The 15,646-nt window shown below is 36.7% G+C and overlaps 1 protein-coding gene and 1 long non-coding RNA gene across 10 annotated transcripts; both read right to left on the bottom strand.

The window, feature by feature from the left end:
* Window positions 1-2,753: 2,753 nt before the first annotated feature.
* LOC105170917 (transcription factor BEE 1) lies at window positions 2,754-4,388 on the bottom strand. Of its 2 annotated transcripts, none has more exons than XM_020696915.2 (5): window positions 3,953-4,388; window positions 3,737-3,859; window positions 3,517-3,609; window positions 3,352-3,429; window positions 2,754-3,248 (listed from the first exon to the last, which is right to left on the bottom strand). In XM_020696915.2, exons 1-5 carry the CDS (start codon window positions 4,310-4,312, stop codon window positions 3,123-3,125), a joined length of 780 nt encoding a protein of 259 aa, XP_020552574.1. In that variant the 5' UTR covers window positions 4,313-4,388; the 3' UTR covers window positions 2,754-3,122. The 2 variants fall into 2 exon arrangements, with proteins under 2 accessions (XP_020552574.1, XP_011090153.1); XM_011091851.3 differs by having other exon boundaries at window positions 3,517-3,651; window positions 3,953-4,384.
* A 762-nt stretch (window positions 4,389-5,150) lies between these two features.
* LOC105170919 (uncharacterized) lies at window positions 5,151-15,591 on the bottom strand. 8 transcript variants are annotated; one of them, XR_016067304.1, is made up of 10 exons: window positions 13,462-15,591; window positions 12,784-13,375; window positions 11,645-12,106; window positions 11,231-11,250; window positions 8,698-9,272; window positions 7,853-8,419; window positions 6,854-6,986; window positions 5,930-5,993; window positions 5,736-5,835; window positions 5,151-5,617 (listed from the first exon to the last, which is right to left on the bottom strand). It is a non-coding gene; the product is annotated as an uncharacterized LOC105170919 (long non-coding RNA). The 8 variants fall into 8 exon arrangements; XR_848524.3 differs by having other exon boundaries at window positions 8,195-8,419; window positions 13,462-15,587; XR_016067305.1 differs by lacking the exon at window positions 7,853-8,419 and having other exon boundaries at window positions 13,462-15,196; window positions 15,290-15,577.
* Window positions 15,592-15,646: the final 55 nt, after the last annotated feature.

Below are 15,646 nucleotides of genomic sequence, written 5' to 3' on the forward strand. Positions count from 1 at the left end.
TACAGGTCGTCTAAATATAATTAATTCTAAATATATTACACTGACGTCCATTCAGCTTATTATAAGAAAGTTTAAGAAATAATATTTTTCTCTTTTTTTTTTTGGTGGGGTGGTTGAGATAGGAGGAAGAAAATGAGAGAGAGAGAGAGAGAAATAATTAGTATATTATTGAAATAACAAAATTTATTATAGATATATTGCAAGCAAAGTCGTTGGTCCACTAATGTAAATAAAATTTTATATTACAAGAAGGGAAAAGAATGAGAAGAAAATAGAGAAGTAAACTATTAAAGTATAAAAAGTAAAATTTTCTTTATGTTAAATTAAATATATATTTGTCAAAATATGATACAATTGCCAAATTGGTTAAAATATAATTTATTAATTGCAACGGGATGATGTGCAAAAGATCTTTGAGTGAAGATTACAAGAAAAGATGCTTTTCTTAGTAATTTTTATTATTTTAGAACTCCTTATAATATTAAATAATTATACGTACACTTCCAGTATACTATAATTTACATAAATCAATTTACATCTTACTAACAATGAGAATTATGTCATGTCGACACAACATAAAATAAATATAGTAAAAGTTGTATTAATTCAATACAACATGAAACTATACATGCTAATCCAGAAGCATCGATGGTTCCATTATATTGAAATACAAATACTTGACGTATACAAGATCATTCCAAAATACTCCATGGTAATTATAATTGCATAAAACTACACAAGTGGTGAAATATGAGTGTGTGATTTGGTAACAAAAATAGTGGATGCAGCAAAGATGGATATTTCGAGAAAAATAGACAGTAAAGCAGACAAGATCCATGGTTAATCTCCACAGGGTGTATTTTGACAGACCAACAACTTCCACTTCCACCAGCATGAAAGCTGGACAGACAAGTGTAAGTTGGATCCTTGAACTTGCCCATAATAGTAGTTTACCATGAATCTGTCCCCATCTTCACCTCATCATCATCATATACATATATATTTCCATCTAACTCTCTAATCCACATTTGTAAGGAATATATATATATATATATATATATATATATATATATATATAACTCTATCCAATTTGTGGGGGTGGGGGGTTGGGGGGTGCATGCATATGCTCCAAGAAACAGGCAAGAAAAAAGGGTCAAAAGGAAGTCAAATGAGGAAAGATTTGAGGAACAAAAGTGGGGTTAGAGGGTTGATAAAACTCTTGAATTTGGAGAAACCCCACATTGTTCCAACCTCTTTAAGGCAACCTATGGCCCATTCTAGGCTGTCTTCTCAAGGGTTCAATGCATCTGCCTCATTTGCCTTTTCCATGGGAGAGGGTTTTTCTTTTTTATTTATTTTTTTGGGGGGGATTTGAGTATTTGAATTATAAAAAAACAAAGGGCCTTTTTCAATCATTCATGTCATGAATTGGCAACATCCATGAGATTTAGTGTGTGAATTATTTGTAGGTACCACTTGCTTCTGTCGACATGGATTTTGCATACATATATAGTGAGTGCTGTATGTTGGAGAGATTTGTTGTTCCTCCAATGCCTTTATTCTTTTTTATTTTATTTTTTTCATTATTTTAGGGATAAGAGTAAATAGAGTCATAATTATTGTGATTGAATGTGTAATGGGAATGGAAATAGTGATGTAATTGTTGGGGAATGATGCACTAATTATAATGGCATGTGGGAGGTACATCAAATGGATAGTGTTTAGATATTGATCATGAGGCAATGTCTCTCAAAACTAAATTACTGCTGTGGAAATTTTTAGCCTAAAATTCCAATTTTAAATAGGTCATATATAAGTTACATCTAATTTTCTGATTCATTTGATCCAAAAATGATTAAAATTATCAAAAAATTTAGAAGATTAAATTATAAATGTCCTTTTTATCCTTTCCATCTTTTTAACTTTCAGAGTATACGTTTGGAACGAGCAATTTGATAGGCAATTATTTAAATTTATAATGATAACTTCATTTGGTTTATTTAGATAATTTCAAGATACAATCCGTTTTCAGCCAATTTGTATTATTTTCATCGTAATAGAGGTGGATTTCAAATTTCTCTAATATTGGAGTAATTTGAAATTTTCAACTCAAATTTGAATCCCTCCATTCAAATGCAACCTTGTGTACCTTCCCGACCCAAACTCGTCTTGGTTGAACTCATGACAATTACGTCAGTATTATGTGGTATCATTGATATATAAATCTCCTGACATGACGAATATACACTTTATTGACCAATCACAATAAATACAATTACATTGTACGGTTATTGTATGATTAGTGGAACTAGTGACTCGGTAACATGACTGAATCTGTATTATAAGAATAAGTTAAAGAATGGGACAATTAATATGCTGATTACCAAATTCAAAGTCAAAACTATTGCATTAGTCTTTAGACCAAACTGAGTTCCAAAAGGCAATTCAATGAACTCTATTGTGCTTCCCATACTCACTCAACAGCATGGAGAAGCAAAAATGTCAAGAATTCTACATGATTTCTTCCACCTTGCAAATTGATTTTCCTCCACAAGTTGTTGCTCATGACATAGTTGTTGATGGTCCTACTCCTTTGAAGATATTAATGAAATTTGTCTATTTAGTGATAGCTACTGGAAGTTAAATCTCAGGACAAGCCAAGGCCAAGACATCCTCCATCCAAGAACAAGACCAGAAGAAACACACAGAACAAGTTCTAACAGAAAAGTGTAGTAATAATTGAGAAAACATGATATCAAGAATTCAATCCATTAGACAAAGCAAGAGAAATTTGTTTGACATTTTCAAGAAATGAGAACATGGTTGGCTGCTGTCTCTCATTTAAGCAACATTTACATACGTCTGAAAACGCGTTTACTCATATACATCCGACAGTAATTACACGCGGGATTATCCGTAATATTATTGTAATGTCGGCCAACAAATATCTACTAGAGTTGTAATATCAGTTCTGATCTCAAAATTATAGACTTCTTTATTATCAAGAATTGGTTAAGTCCCCACATGCGTGTGAATTAATACAGTTGAGTATATTTCATTCTGCCTTGACTGGAACAAATTGTGCTGAGGGAAAACGAGGGAAATTAAAACTTCTTGAATCTTCATCTGTTGTCTGACGGTTGGAAATAACAGCCAAAATTGAGGTCTAATGGAGCAAACTGATGAGCAGAAGGGATTCCAGGGCTGCCTCCATTTTGTGTCTTTAGTGCTTCGAATGCCTTTGCTCTCTGCAACATGTAACGTCAAATCAAGAATTAGTTATCTCAACGTCGGATCAAGAATAGTTGTAAGAGTACAAGGATGTAAGAAGAAACAGGAAACTGAAGTCACCTGCATTGTCTCCAGAGCATCTCTGTCCGAATTGAAGTCGTAGAAAGTGCTTGCTGCAGCCAGCTTCATGGAAAGAAACTGAATCGAAAACCACGACAACTCAGAAACCGAAACCATTTTGTTTGTTAGTTCATTATGCTATTTGGGCTTCATTAGTTTCCTCACCTCTACTTGATTTTGCAAGGACTGCACATAATTGATGATCTCATCCAACATCACTGCCATTCCCATGGTCTTATAACACCCTGGAACAATGTCCTGCAAGCATCTCAACCTCTCATTAATCTTTTCTCTTCTTACCTGACACAAACACAACATGATTATACTAAAAATCCCTGTAGTAAAAATCCATCTGAAAACAGTAATAAAATTTGAAAAAACTCACTCTTTCTGCTAAACTATGACTGTCAGTGGCTTGCCCTCTCTTGGCTCTAACATGAACAACTTCCCTCGGCTTTTCCTCCTTATTCTGATCACTGTTTTTCACTTTCTTTCCTCTTCTACAACTCTGTGATCAATCCAGAAACAGATTACTAAATAAATTACACAGTTAAGACACTGTTGCATGTAAGAGAATCCAAGAACTGAACCAGAAACTCACATTCTTTCTTCCAATCCCATTATCAGAACCTTGAGCAGACGAATTTCCAGGGCTGCTGATCTCCATCGCTTTCCTCTTCCTATCGACACGATCGTTATCGTTGGAGATGACTTGCTCAGTGAGAGGAGGAACCTCCTGGATGAACAATCCAGGGAACCTGTCTGAATTTCCAGGGAACTGATGAGGGAAAAGATTGTCGAGTGGAAATCCCATGAGGCTATGGATGTCTGAGCCTGAGAGATGCTGGTGACTTAGATTTATGTCTGAAAAATGGGTTGTGAACTCAATGTTTGGATCAGCTTCAGATGAAGAGAAGGAGTGTTTAAGGTTATCAAGAGCTGGTAAGAAGAGATCAGCCATGTTAATTTAGAGCAAGAATTATATATTTTAATGGAACTTTTTCTGTTTTTTCATAAATAAACAAAGGGTTGTGAGTTGTGATTGCTATTTATATACACAGATGATGAAGCATTTTAATTCTTCAGCTTTTAAAAGAATAGTGATGCATTTGGAGTGACACGTGGCAACTTGGGCTTCGATGGTTGTGTTTTGTGGTGGGGTCCAGGTTCAGTAGATATATCCAAAATATGGGATTGGCCACATTTGGCTTCCAGACATTTATGTTTTTATTTTTAATTTTGTATAAATTTTGATTTAAAAATAAAAATACGTTTAAATTATTTAATAAGATTGTATTTTATATTGTTAATAGTATCAAACCACATTTTTTATTTGATACGTCTAAATAGATATATTTTTTCACTTTAATTATTATTTTAAAAATTATTTGTTTAATTTGAATCGATTTACACTCATATTTTGACTTTTTTTTTTAGAGGATACTCATATTTGACTTGACATTGTATGAATTTTTTATTTTTTTTGTTCTAAACTTTGTTTGTTTTCTGTCCTCAAATATTAAACTTGATTGAAAATTTATACTAGTGTGAAAATAGGGCTGAATCAAGCCTAAATTCTTCATGGTGTAAGTAATAAGAGAGATTGGAATTAATAAATAACATTAAGAAATAATTTTTAAAACACTTGAAAATATTAAAATTAAATTGATAACGGAAGTTTATTGAGTCGAAACATAATTTATGTCTATCAAGAATTCGGAGTAAGAAACCCACCGAAGGGCAAAACGGGCTATTTGTTATTGAAGAAGATTGAGGGACAATCACATGTTCCCGACCTATTGAGCAAATTACTGTGTTATTTATGTCTATAAAACGACAACTATAAATCGATATTTTATATTTATCTTTTTACATATTAGCATACATAATATTTATAATTTATCAAGAAGTTAGATAGCTCAATCCCAAATTCGGTTTCAATCCAAACCTGACTTTCAGCACAAGCTCGATTGATTTGGCACAAAAGGAAAAATCATTTGCATGTTTCTTATCCTTCTGTGTTTACCTACAACTGATGTCGTGCGTGTTTAAAACAGCGCTAGATGTTGAAATTCAATGGCTTCCAAAAAAATGGCTTTCTTTCTCTACCACCTTGTTGAGTTTGGCAATGGTTAACTCGATCGCTGTTTCTATCTGAAGGTAAACCTACTGCTCCTACTCACAGCCACAGTGCTTGTAGCCTGCCCGTGCGGTGTAACAATCTGTATCAAATTTCTCCGACATTGCACATCTCTGAGATGCTATCCTGGAAAACAGTAAAGGCAAGATAGGTGTCACTTGGAACTCCAATTTTTAAGTTCACAATGTAAAAGAAAGTTGGAGCAAATAACACAGTTGCTTGCTAACAGGATAGAAATGGTTACCAGAACTGGTACAGCAAAAAGCAGTATGAGATTTGACGCGAGCATCCATGTACTCAATAATGAGCACGTGCAGCTAATTCGTACAGCGGAACCAACATTCCTGCAACATAATTTATTTGACTACTGAACATTTCTTCAGATAATACGCTCAGTTAACAATAAACATGGGATGTCTAGGATGCTTTGAATCATACCAGTATTTTTCACCCTTTGATTCATGTCATGTCTGAAAAAAGCTGGCGATGTGCTTTGAGCACTCTGCACAACATTAAAAGAGTGATAAAACTGAATGTATGTAAAAGTTCAATTAGATGTGAAGACAAATGCACAAAAGACGTAATGTAGTCAATATACACAGGAAACTAGCATCCGTAGTCCAACATGTAGCAGTTACAGTTCAAGATAAGCTCTGGCATGGTTTCAATCATGTATCTTACTTGTTTCTGTATTTTTCTTTTGCTATTCTCTATCCTGATGATCTGATTTTATCAACAGATGTAAACGAGATCATGTCACTTACTAACCAACTTTTTACTTAAATATAGCATATCTCACAGAAACAAAAATAACACAGAGAATTACTTAGAAAATCACAGAAGATCTTTAGGTTATACTGCTGCAATTAGATCCACCAAAGTGTACGAAACATTACTGATTTATACCAGAGTTCTTAAGCTTGTAAAGCAGTCTTGTCCTTATTCCAGACAAAGCAGGAGATACTAGATGCTCCTGTCATTTGTTTTCACCACATTCTTTTAATGTAGCTATTTCCTTGCCCATTTTTTCTTTCTTTCCTTTTTTTGGTTTAATCCTGCCATCCATTTTCTACAATTCCAACACAAACTTATTATCTAACCACCTACTCAGAAGCCCAAGATCCCTGAGGACAAATTTTATATTTGTTACTGCTGAAAAAAATGTAAGAAAAGAAGGGATACCAGCTACTGAGAAGAGAGCAAATCACAACTATGTAATAACCAAACATTTTCTCTCCAGGAAAGTTTCTGAGAGTATCACAGTTGGGTTTCTTATACAAATGGAGTTAGGTTCTCCCCAAAACATCACCGCCTATATTTAAAATGATGATAAGCAGGTTTATCTGGAAAATAAAAACAAACCTTTCTGCAATAAAACAAGGGCCAGATGCAGGATTGGCTTTAACCAACTGCAACTGGTGCTTCAGTCTCCCCAATTTCTGCTTTCAAGTTTCCAGCAATACTTGAATTTTACCAAGTTACATGCCAGGAATTGCTGGAGATGACATCAAAATACCAGTTAATAATGAAATAGTACTTAACAAGTCAATCTCAGTTTACAAAGTTAAATACCAAAGGTGACAATTTGTGTAGCTGATTCATTTAAGTTCTTTTCAATTTCAAGGGATCATACTCAAACCACTGTGTCTAGCTGATCTATTTAAGTTGTTACCAATTCCAAAGCCATTGGTTTGCATGCAATGCATAATTGTTTTGAAAGCAACCTCTTTAATGTGCTTCAGAAATCACTAATATATTAACACTTCAAGACATGCCAACATATTTCAAGTTCCAACTTGAGGTACAAGTTACAACCATCAAATAACAAAGGAAATCAAGACATGTTTTGTTCCAACTAGTAACCGATAGCCACAGAAGCAGATCCCTCTAAGCTTCCGGTCCTTACAGAGTCAATTCATTGAATTGGAACAAATAAGCCATTCAATCAATTTGGAGCCAGAAAAAAGAAACATATTGTTCTTGAGATGATCTAGAAGACATGCAACCAAAAATTCCATCCCTTTCAGGAATGTTTGCCAGTAACAGAAGATCAACATACCATGAAGCAAACGCCTTATGTAGAAGATAAAGATATTTACATTCCACAAGAAAAAACAAAATCTAATATGGCAAATACTTAATCAGCACATGATATTCTTTACTGAAGGAAATAAAAGCCATGTATCAACTCTTTATTTGCTCTACAGTGATGAAAATCTTAAAAAGCTTTTTAATTCCAACTGATTTTCAAGTTTACAAATGGTTTTGACATCTATAGTATTGGCACAAAGTCTTGCAAAGGGAAATTAAAATTTTACAACTTAGTTCTACGTTTTCCTCTCATGCTATAGAGCATATCACCTGACACCAAAATTGGGGATAACTAAGATGAATCAGAAAGAGCTCTATTTGCCACAGACTCCAGAAAGCTGTATTGTTCTGTCACAAGGTTATGCATCAACAATAAAAATTCAACTTCTTCATCTACCATGTTCAGGCTTGGAAATTGCAGATTCAATTTCAAAAGACTTTAACACCTATCCCTTGATTCCTCCCAGTTCAACAGAATCATTCACCAGAAAAATCTTCTTGTTGAATCCCAGGTCTGTATTTTTGGTTTGACTAAAGTGTGGGTCCTGATGACTGCTGCTCGATATTAACAGCCAAATACCTTTTGATTCATTATTTGATCAGTTTTTCTACCTTAGTTCTGTCATCTGGGTGAGGCAAACCATTAGAAACTTCCACATTGCATTCAGTCCGAGTTATTTTCTGAAACGAGTTCAACCTTGTTGCATCCAGTTGGACAATGATGTGGGCAGAGAAGAGGCCTCTTATTGAGACAGTTGTGGCACTTGAAGCCAATGATTCTTTCTATTTTATCTGTTGTAAGAACCAATGCATCTCGCTGAATCCAAACTGCGAATTCTGGTAATATGACGAAGCTAGGAATGAATTTAAGACTTAAACGAAAAAGAGAATCATATTCCACTGATGAAAACACTTCTTCCTTATAAAGTAAAACTTATTTCAGAGTTATCATTTATTACAGGGCCATCATGTACACATAGAAGTCATTTAGAGAACTGGCAGCTACAAGTTCAGGTGCATACTTCAAAATAGTTCTTGCAATAGTAAATTCCAGGAAGGAGCATATAGGGGGAGGCAGGATCATGTAGGTAAAAATTTAGGTCACAGATTATTACCTCAACAAATTTCATAAGTCACATTATGCAGCTTAGAAGTGTATTACAGTTAACCGCAGAGACTACATCTCGGCTTCACTGATGGAAGTCCAGTCTCCAGAAAGCACTAGAAGTATTTTACTCCTAAATTGCATCAATCTTTCATCATTCTTCCTGCTTGTCAACTGTAGACCATTCAACCAATAACTACTATTAACAGGACACTTCTTCTACCATCTACAACTGTTCAACATCTTCAACTTATCCTTCTTTGTTTTAGCTTGCCTTCCTCTCTTCTGTTTTTTTACCTTCCTACTCTGGAAAGACACCTTTGAACTGTGCTCGGCAATACTAGCAGAAAGTCGCAGTGGTACCACCAGAGGAACTCTCTTCTTTTTATAAAGCACTTGTTGTTAGTCTTTCCCTGGTTTTTTTACTGTTCTCAGAGCATAATGGCTTTAGTGCTTCTACTGCCTTCTTACATTTTGGCAACTTAGCTTTTCCCTTGCTTGCATCAGTTTTCACAAACATCCAATCTCACATTTATGGCATGTATAGATACACTCAGCAGTAATAGATCCAGCAGAAGAAGAAGCCTGAAGATTGATTCAAGTTTCAAATGAGTTTCCATGAAGGGAAATTGGGAGATGAGGTTCTCGATCTTTAATAGCATCCCTACCTCTAGTAACAAAGCATGATATGACAAAATCGAAAGTGATTGACAAGTTTGACATTAAGAGGAAAAGAATATATCCAATTATTTATTTTAAGGTTTCAGTGGCAGCAGGGAATTGAATGGGCTAGCAGGAGGTGGAGAAGCAAACACACTATCAATGTAGCATCTAAACCAGTGTTAGCATCCACGGTCTAACACATTTGGATAGAAATGAATAAGACGCTTCCAATGCACATCTTTAGGGCCTGATAGATTAGCTCTGCAAATTCTAGAACAGGTTAAGCTGAAAATCATGAGCGATGAATTGCAGCAAAACTTGCAGACCTCCATATTCTATAGGCTACGGAAAATAGCCTGGACTTAGTTGTGCGCCGAGTTGCCCAGACAAGGCCGTGTCTGGGGGTCATGTTGCTTACGGGCTAGACTAGAGGAAGTTATGTCTTCTTGTATCTTTTATACCTTATCGCTTTAGTTAATGAAATTTACATTTACCAAAATAAAGAATATCTTTATTTAAGTATAAAATGTTAAACATAACCAAAATGACGTCCAATCCAATCCATGAATCACCTAACCAGAACAGCCTGATGCTTATTGTAAATTTTGACCTGAGTTTGATAGCATCTTCAAAGAAAGTAAGCAACACATAAGAAGTTAGCTCAGGAGGATGCTGCTGCAAGTGAGTAATAATTATGATAATGGTGATCAAATTTTAACATACAATCATCGTATGTTCCGTGTACTTTTACCACTTCAGTAACTGCCAGAATTAAGGTATAACCAAATCAGTTACACAAACAGACTTTCATACATAAAAGGTGGTTGAACAAAAAAGTTGTATATTCACAACCATGCACGAGTACACAAACACATGCACAATATCAACCTATCGATGTGTGTGTGTGTGTGTGGAGAGAGAGATACAGAGAGAGCAAAGTCCATAATTTTGAGAGTCTCTACATTGTGGTGCCTGTTGAAGTATAGATAGTTTACAGTGATTACAAAACAATGCAAACGGAGTGGTGGGAGGGCTTGATAGCGGCTGCACGATGGTGGAGATGAGTGGATGGTGGTAGAAGGGGATGAGAGAAGGAAAGGCTAGTAGCCTAGTAGTATAGTGGAGAAAAAGCTACTGATGGTTAGAGGATCATACAGGGTATTTTGGCAATGGCAGGTAGAATGGTGATTGGCAGAATATCAATCTTCAACCATGAAGTTCTTCACTTCTATTTTATTCATTTAAGAACGAGAGGGGTATGGATTATGCAATGAAGTGATTGCACAGGAGTTTAATGATCTTTTGTAGCCTGAATTAGCACAAATCACAAATTTATGAAAATGGATTGGTCGGACGACTCACTTTGGCAAACTTGGTATAAGTGAGCCATGGATTAAACTTTCCTGGTAGCATCAGAAAAGCTATAGAGTGGGCGGGTTTGGAACTCTACTTTACATAACTGAGCTCTATCAGCATCTTGGAATGGATTAATAGGACAACTTCTGGCAAGTTAAATCAGTTTCTCGACCTCCCGCCATGACAAAGGCAGGAAAAGACAAAACACGCCAATGTGGCAATTATTTGTTATTGAAAGTTAAACAAGTGACAAATAAAATATATCCCCTCCATCCCAATTTGAAATGCCCATTTAAGATGGAGCAAAATTTAGATGAGATTTGCAGGAGTAAAAGATTTCAGTATCTTTCCACATTTTCCCTCAAAGGTAATGGTTGGACTGGGAGTTGCTGGAGTTGCATTACTTTTCTAAGTGGGATAATACTTTTGATTTGCACAAATAATAATCAACACCCAAAGGCACTCAATTCCCAAAGAGGGTGCAAAACCACCAGAAGAAACCTCAGGAACTAAGGGCATTTTACCTTGGCAGCTCACTGCTTCCCTGCAAAACCAACAGAAATAAGATGATCATTGACAATGATTTAGCTGCCAAAGAAAGATTCAGAATTGAAAACAAAACATGTTAGGCAACCATGTTTTCCAAGACCATACAAGTAGAAATAAAAGGCCCACAGAGTTTTAGCATCCATCCAAATCAATAATCATTTTCAATCAAGGGAATATTGGTGCATTGCATAAAAGAACTCAGTATAATTTTCATCTCATGGATCCATTACAGATCTTTTCTGGAAGTATGATGCATTACATTCATTGATTCAGCCATGACTTGTGGAAAAAAGCTGCCATCTGATTCTCTAGAATCTTTATTCTTTAATAATAAGATTTGCCTATTTTCATGACAAAAATATGCCGTCAACAATTAAAAGCCCTAATACCTGATGAGAATTTCTTTCTTACAGGGCCCGCATTTGTAACTATCTGATCTATCTGCTCTTGAGGAAAAGGTACTCAAACCCCTTTCTCTTGACCGACTTCTTCAACACTCTGCTGCTATCATGAGGTTTTCCAGAAACTAATCTCATTGGACTGACGAGCAGTTCTTTCTCTTCAAACACTTTCAGGAGATGCAATCAAACATGATACTCGTCCAGCCAATATTTATCTATCTTGCTTGTGGAATCTTCAAGCATGGAACCATGTTTCATGACTATAACGGGGATAAGTCTTTTCTTCTCAAAATCTAGAAGGTACCTGGCTACTTCTCCTTCATAGTATTTTGCATGAATTATAACCTTTTTAAATGACCTGATGGATAATTTGGAATGCTTGTCCACCTCGGAAAGCAGGTTAGCGTTCCCAATATCATCCCATTTGATGTTAGCATCAAGCTCCCTAATCTGCGCATATGAAAATATTCATGACATCTGTTTTCATTATGTATAACGCAGATTGCTACAGTCTCATCTGTCCACATTTCTCTTTCTATTCGTGGAGGGAAATAGCATGTCTGAGTGGACAGTTATTCATTGTACACTTTCCCCTGAAGACCACAATCCATAAATTGTTGTCGTCCAGAGTTTGATATTGTACAAAGGCGGGTCATAATCCAAGTAAAATGTAACTTAGAGACATGGATAATATAAATAGAATGTTGATATCCATGTCAGTGTTCTAGTAGTATGCATATAGTTGTTCATTAGCTTAGATAGTGACAACAGACAAAACAACATGGTTAATAAAACAGAATAATAAGAGAGACATGCATGGAGAGCGAGCTGCTCCACAGGTTTACCTTTCCTAACCATCTTGTTGTATCTTTCTACTCCTTTTTATTATTCATGCAATTTACCTTTCCCCAAAAAAGATCACAGGTTTAAGTCAATGTATGCTAGGAATTAAATTTTCCTTCCGCTTTCTTCTTATGCCACCACGACTTGTAAATCAGGAAAATAAACTAAGGGCAATGATAAGTTTACTAACAAACTTAGCAATGATTTCTTATGTGGGTTTTAAATTACTAATCATATATTCAGAAAATAGATAAATGTAATTTAGAAAAGGAAACTTGGGTAACCTTATAAGGAACAACTTAGACTAATAGGTGACTGCAGCTGCTATAATATAGCCGGCCATGGTTCTGCTCCTTGATAGACTTCCCTATGTTGGCCCAAGACTTATCCTTGTCGATTGCACATTCAGGACAATAGTAATCGCCCCACGGCAGCAGGCTGCTCAAAACCCCTGCACACCTTGAATGAATGCCGCAGAGCAACCGTCACAGCATATCAAGTTGCTGTCCATCTTAAACAGGCAGCAATCAATATCACCTTCTATAATGCAAGAACTAAGAAGTAGCAACATCCATCATAGCCTTTCTTCTTTTGGAATCATTTAATTTAATATTCCAATTCAAATCCTTATACTGCTCTGTTGTCAATGTTCTTCTGTTTAGCTCTGACCTGAAGGCTTCTACTTCAATCACATCACCGCAAAGATGACTTGAACTCTCAACTTTTGCTGATACTGGCATTTTGCAGTAGCCATCCGGAAAGGTCCAAATTGATACAGATCAAAACCAGGTATATGTCGAGGACTGTCCATATAACAGATACTGAACCACAAACAGGGGCCATGTAATCAAGTCCACGAAATCCCAATTAAGAGTCCTAAATTGGAATTTAAACATGGAAAATAGTAAGTAGCAAAAACTGGCAAAAATGTGCAACTTTACAAGTAAGAGCAGACTTGATACCTGAGACAATCAGGCACAGAGGCTGAACCTTTGTTGGAAAGAGACTCCAAATGTATCCGTAGTGTTTTAAAAGGGACACGTGAATAAAGCCAAACAATGACGTGGAGTCTTAACATTTGACACGTCACAAAAAATCATCCAGCTCAAAAGGGCTTAAAAACAGCAAAGCATTAGACGACCTTACAAATGCGTAAACGGATACAAAATCAAACACAGAAACTCCTTTGAGATCCAGACTGCCAGAAGAAGGTGGTAGCTCCTCTTTTGGCTGACGGAACAGGTTCCTCGTATTTTTCAGAACCTGCCCTTGTAACCTTTTTGTCAGAAAAAACACTATCGGCTGGGGTGGATACCTGCCTGCTGATCTCTGCTGAAAATGAAGCCTTTTTTGCCCATCGAATGCTTCTCCTCAATCCCATCTCCGGTGTAGCCAAGTTAATATCATCATCGGATAACTCTCTTCTCTTCCTTCCTCTCCTCCTCCTTGGTGCAGTTCCTGAAACTCCATCACCATAATCAGCCACAGAATCACTGGGATTTTTTAGGGGGGGGTTTGCTCTATTTTCCAATCTTGAATTGAAATTTCCAATTTCAACATCCACTTTAATATGCTCTGGTATGTCTGATTCGGTTTTATTATTCAAAACCTCTTTTTTCTCCTTCCCCTTCTCTTTTTCGACACACTTACTGAAGCCGCATTTTCATAATCAACTCCGGCGGCACAGTTCCCTGATGGGCTTTTTTCTCTACTCTCCATACAGAAAATCTCATTGCCCCTCTCAGCATCTGCATTCACTAAACTTCAATCACAAAACTCCACCCCTCTCTGCTTGTCTCCTTCATCACAAATCCTTTCATTTGCTCCTAAATTCTCCTCACAATCATCTAAGTTGTTAACTTCATACTCTGTTAGCGTTAAATTCAAATCGAAGTATCTTCCTTCTCTCTCGCCACCCACATTCACAAACTGTTCACTAACATCCAAATTCACATCAATTATTTCCTTCTTTGCACCCGAACACTCATCGATAATCCTTCAATCAAATATAACCCCTCATGCAACTCGAAATTCACGCCTTCATTCAAATCCAAGTCCTGCAACTCACCCAAATCATCACCATCACATTTCATACAGTTTAGCCCATCATCATTTAACCCCTCATGCAACTCCAAATTCACGCCTTCATTTAAATCCAAGTCCTGCAACTCACCCAAATCATCACCATCACATTTCATACAGTTTAGCCCATCATCATTTAACCCCTCATGCAACTCCAAATTCACCCCTTCATTTAAATCCAAGTCCTGCAACTCACCCATATCATCACCATCACATTTCATACAGTTTAGCCCATCATCATTTAAATCAACTCCTTCATTCATATTTAATCCAATTCCGAAGAATTCTCCCCTATAATCCATCAAACTACCAGGAAGAAAGCAACTGTCATCAACTTCACCTTCATTAACAATGCCGCATCGTTCCTGAGGCGCGCGTCCCGACGTTCCGACAGACGACTCCAGCGGCTGCGTAGGCGGTGGGTCAGCGGACACCAACAGCCGATAGATTTCCGACGAGCACAACTCCTCGGAACCTCCGTCTTCATAGACGATCTTCAACCTTCCAGCAGCAGGTACGTACACCAGAACCCAACCATAGCATGTCCCCGGCCCTTGAAACTCCTTCTGCACCCTTCTCCCCACACACCACTCCCAATAATTTCACAAACAATACCTGAAGAAAACAAAGAAAAAAGAAAATCAGAAATAAAAGATTAAACACCAGCAAGAAACCGATACACAGAACCGTTCCAGGTAGAGAGAGAACCGGGGGGGGGCTCTGTTTCTCTCTCTCTCTAGAACGGAAGAACAAAGTTAGGTGGTGCTGACAGTGTGAGAGTGTGGGGACAGCCACACTACCACACACACTCAGACAGTCCGCTGGGTTTCTACGCACAACTCCCTAGGCGGAAGGTACAACACACTGCTGAATCGGATTCTGCCAAAACAGACAGATTTTGAAATAAACTTATTCCCTGTCCGGATTTCCTTTTAATTGGAAGTACAACCCATGGAGAGGAAAGTACAGCTCAGATAGCGACTGGGGAGTGTTTGGAAACAGTGAAGAAAATAAAAGGCATCTTCGGATCAGGTACATTTCCTCTTTTGGCCCTTGGATATTCAC

The sequence above is a fragment of the Sesamum indicum genome, linkage group LG9 (genome assembly GCF_026168435.1).
Source record: "Sesamum indicum cultivar Baizhima isolate 11 linkage group LG9, ASM2616843v1, whole genome shotgun sequence".
Lineage (NCBI taxonomy): Eukaryota > Viridiplantae > Streptophyta > Magnoliopsida > Lamiales > Pedaliaceae > Sesamum > Sesamum indicum.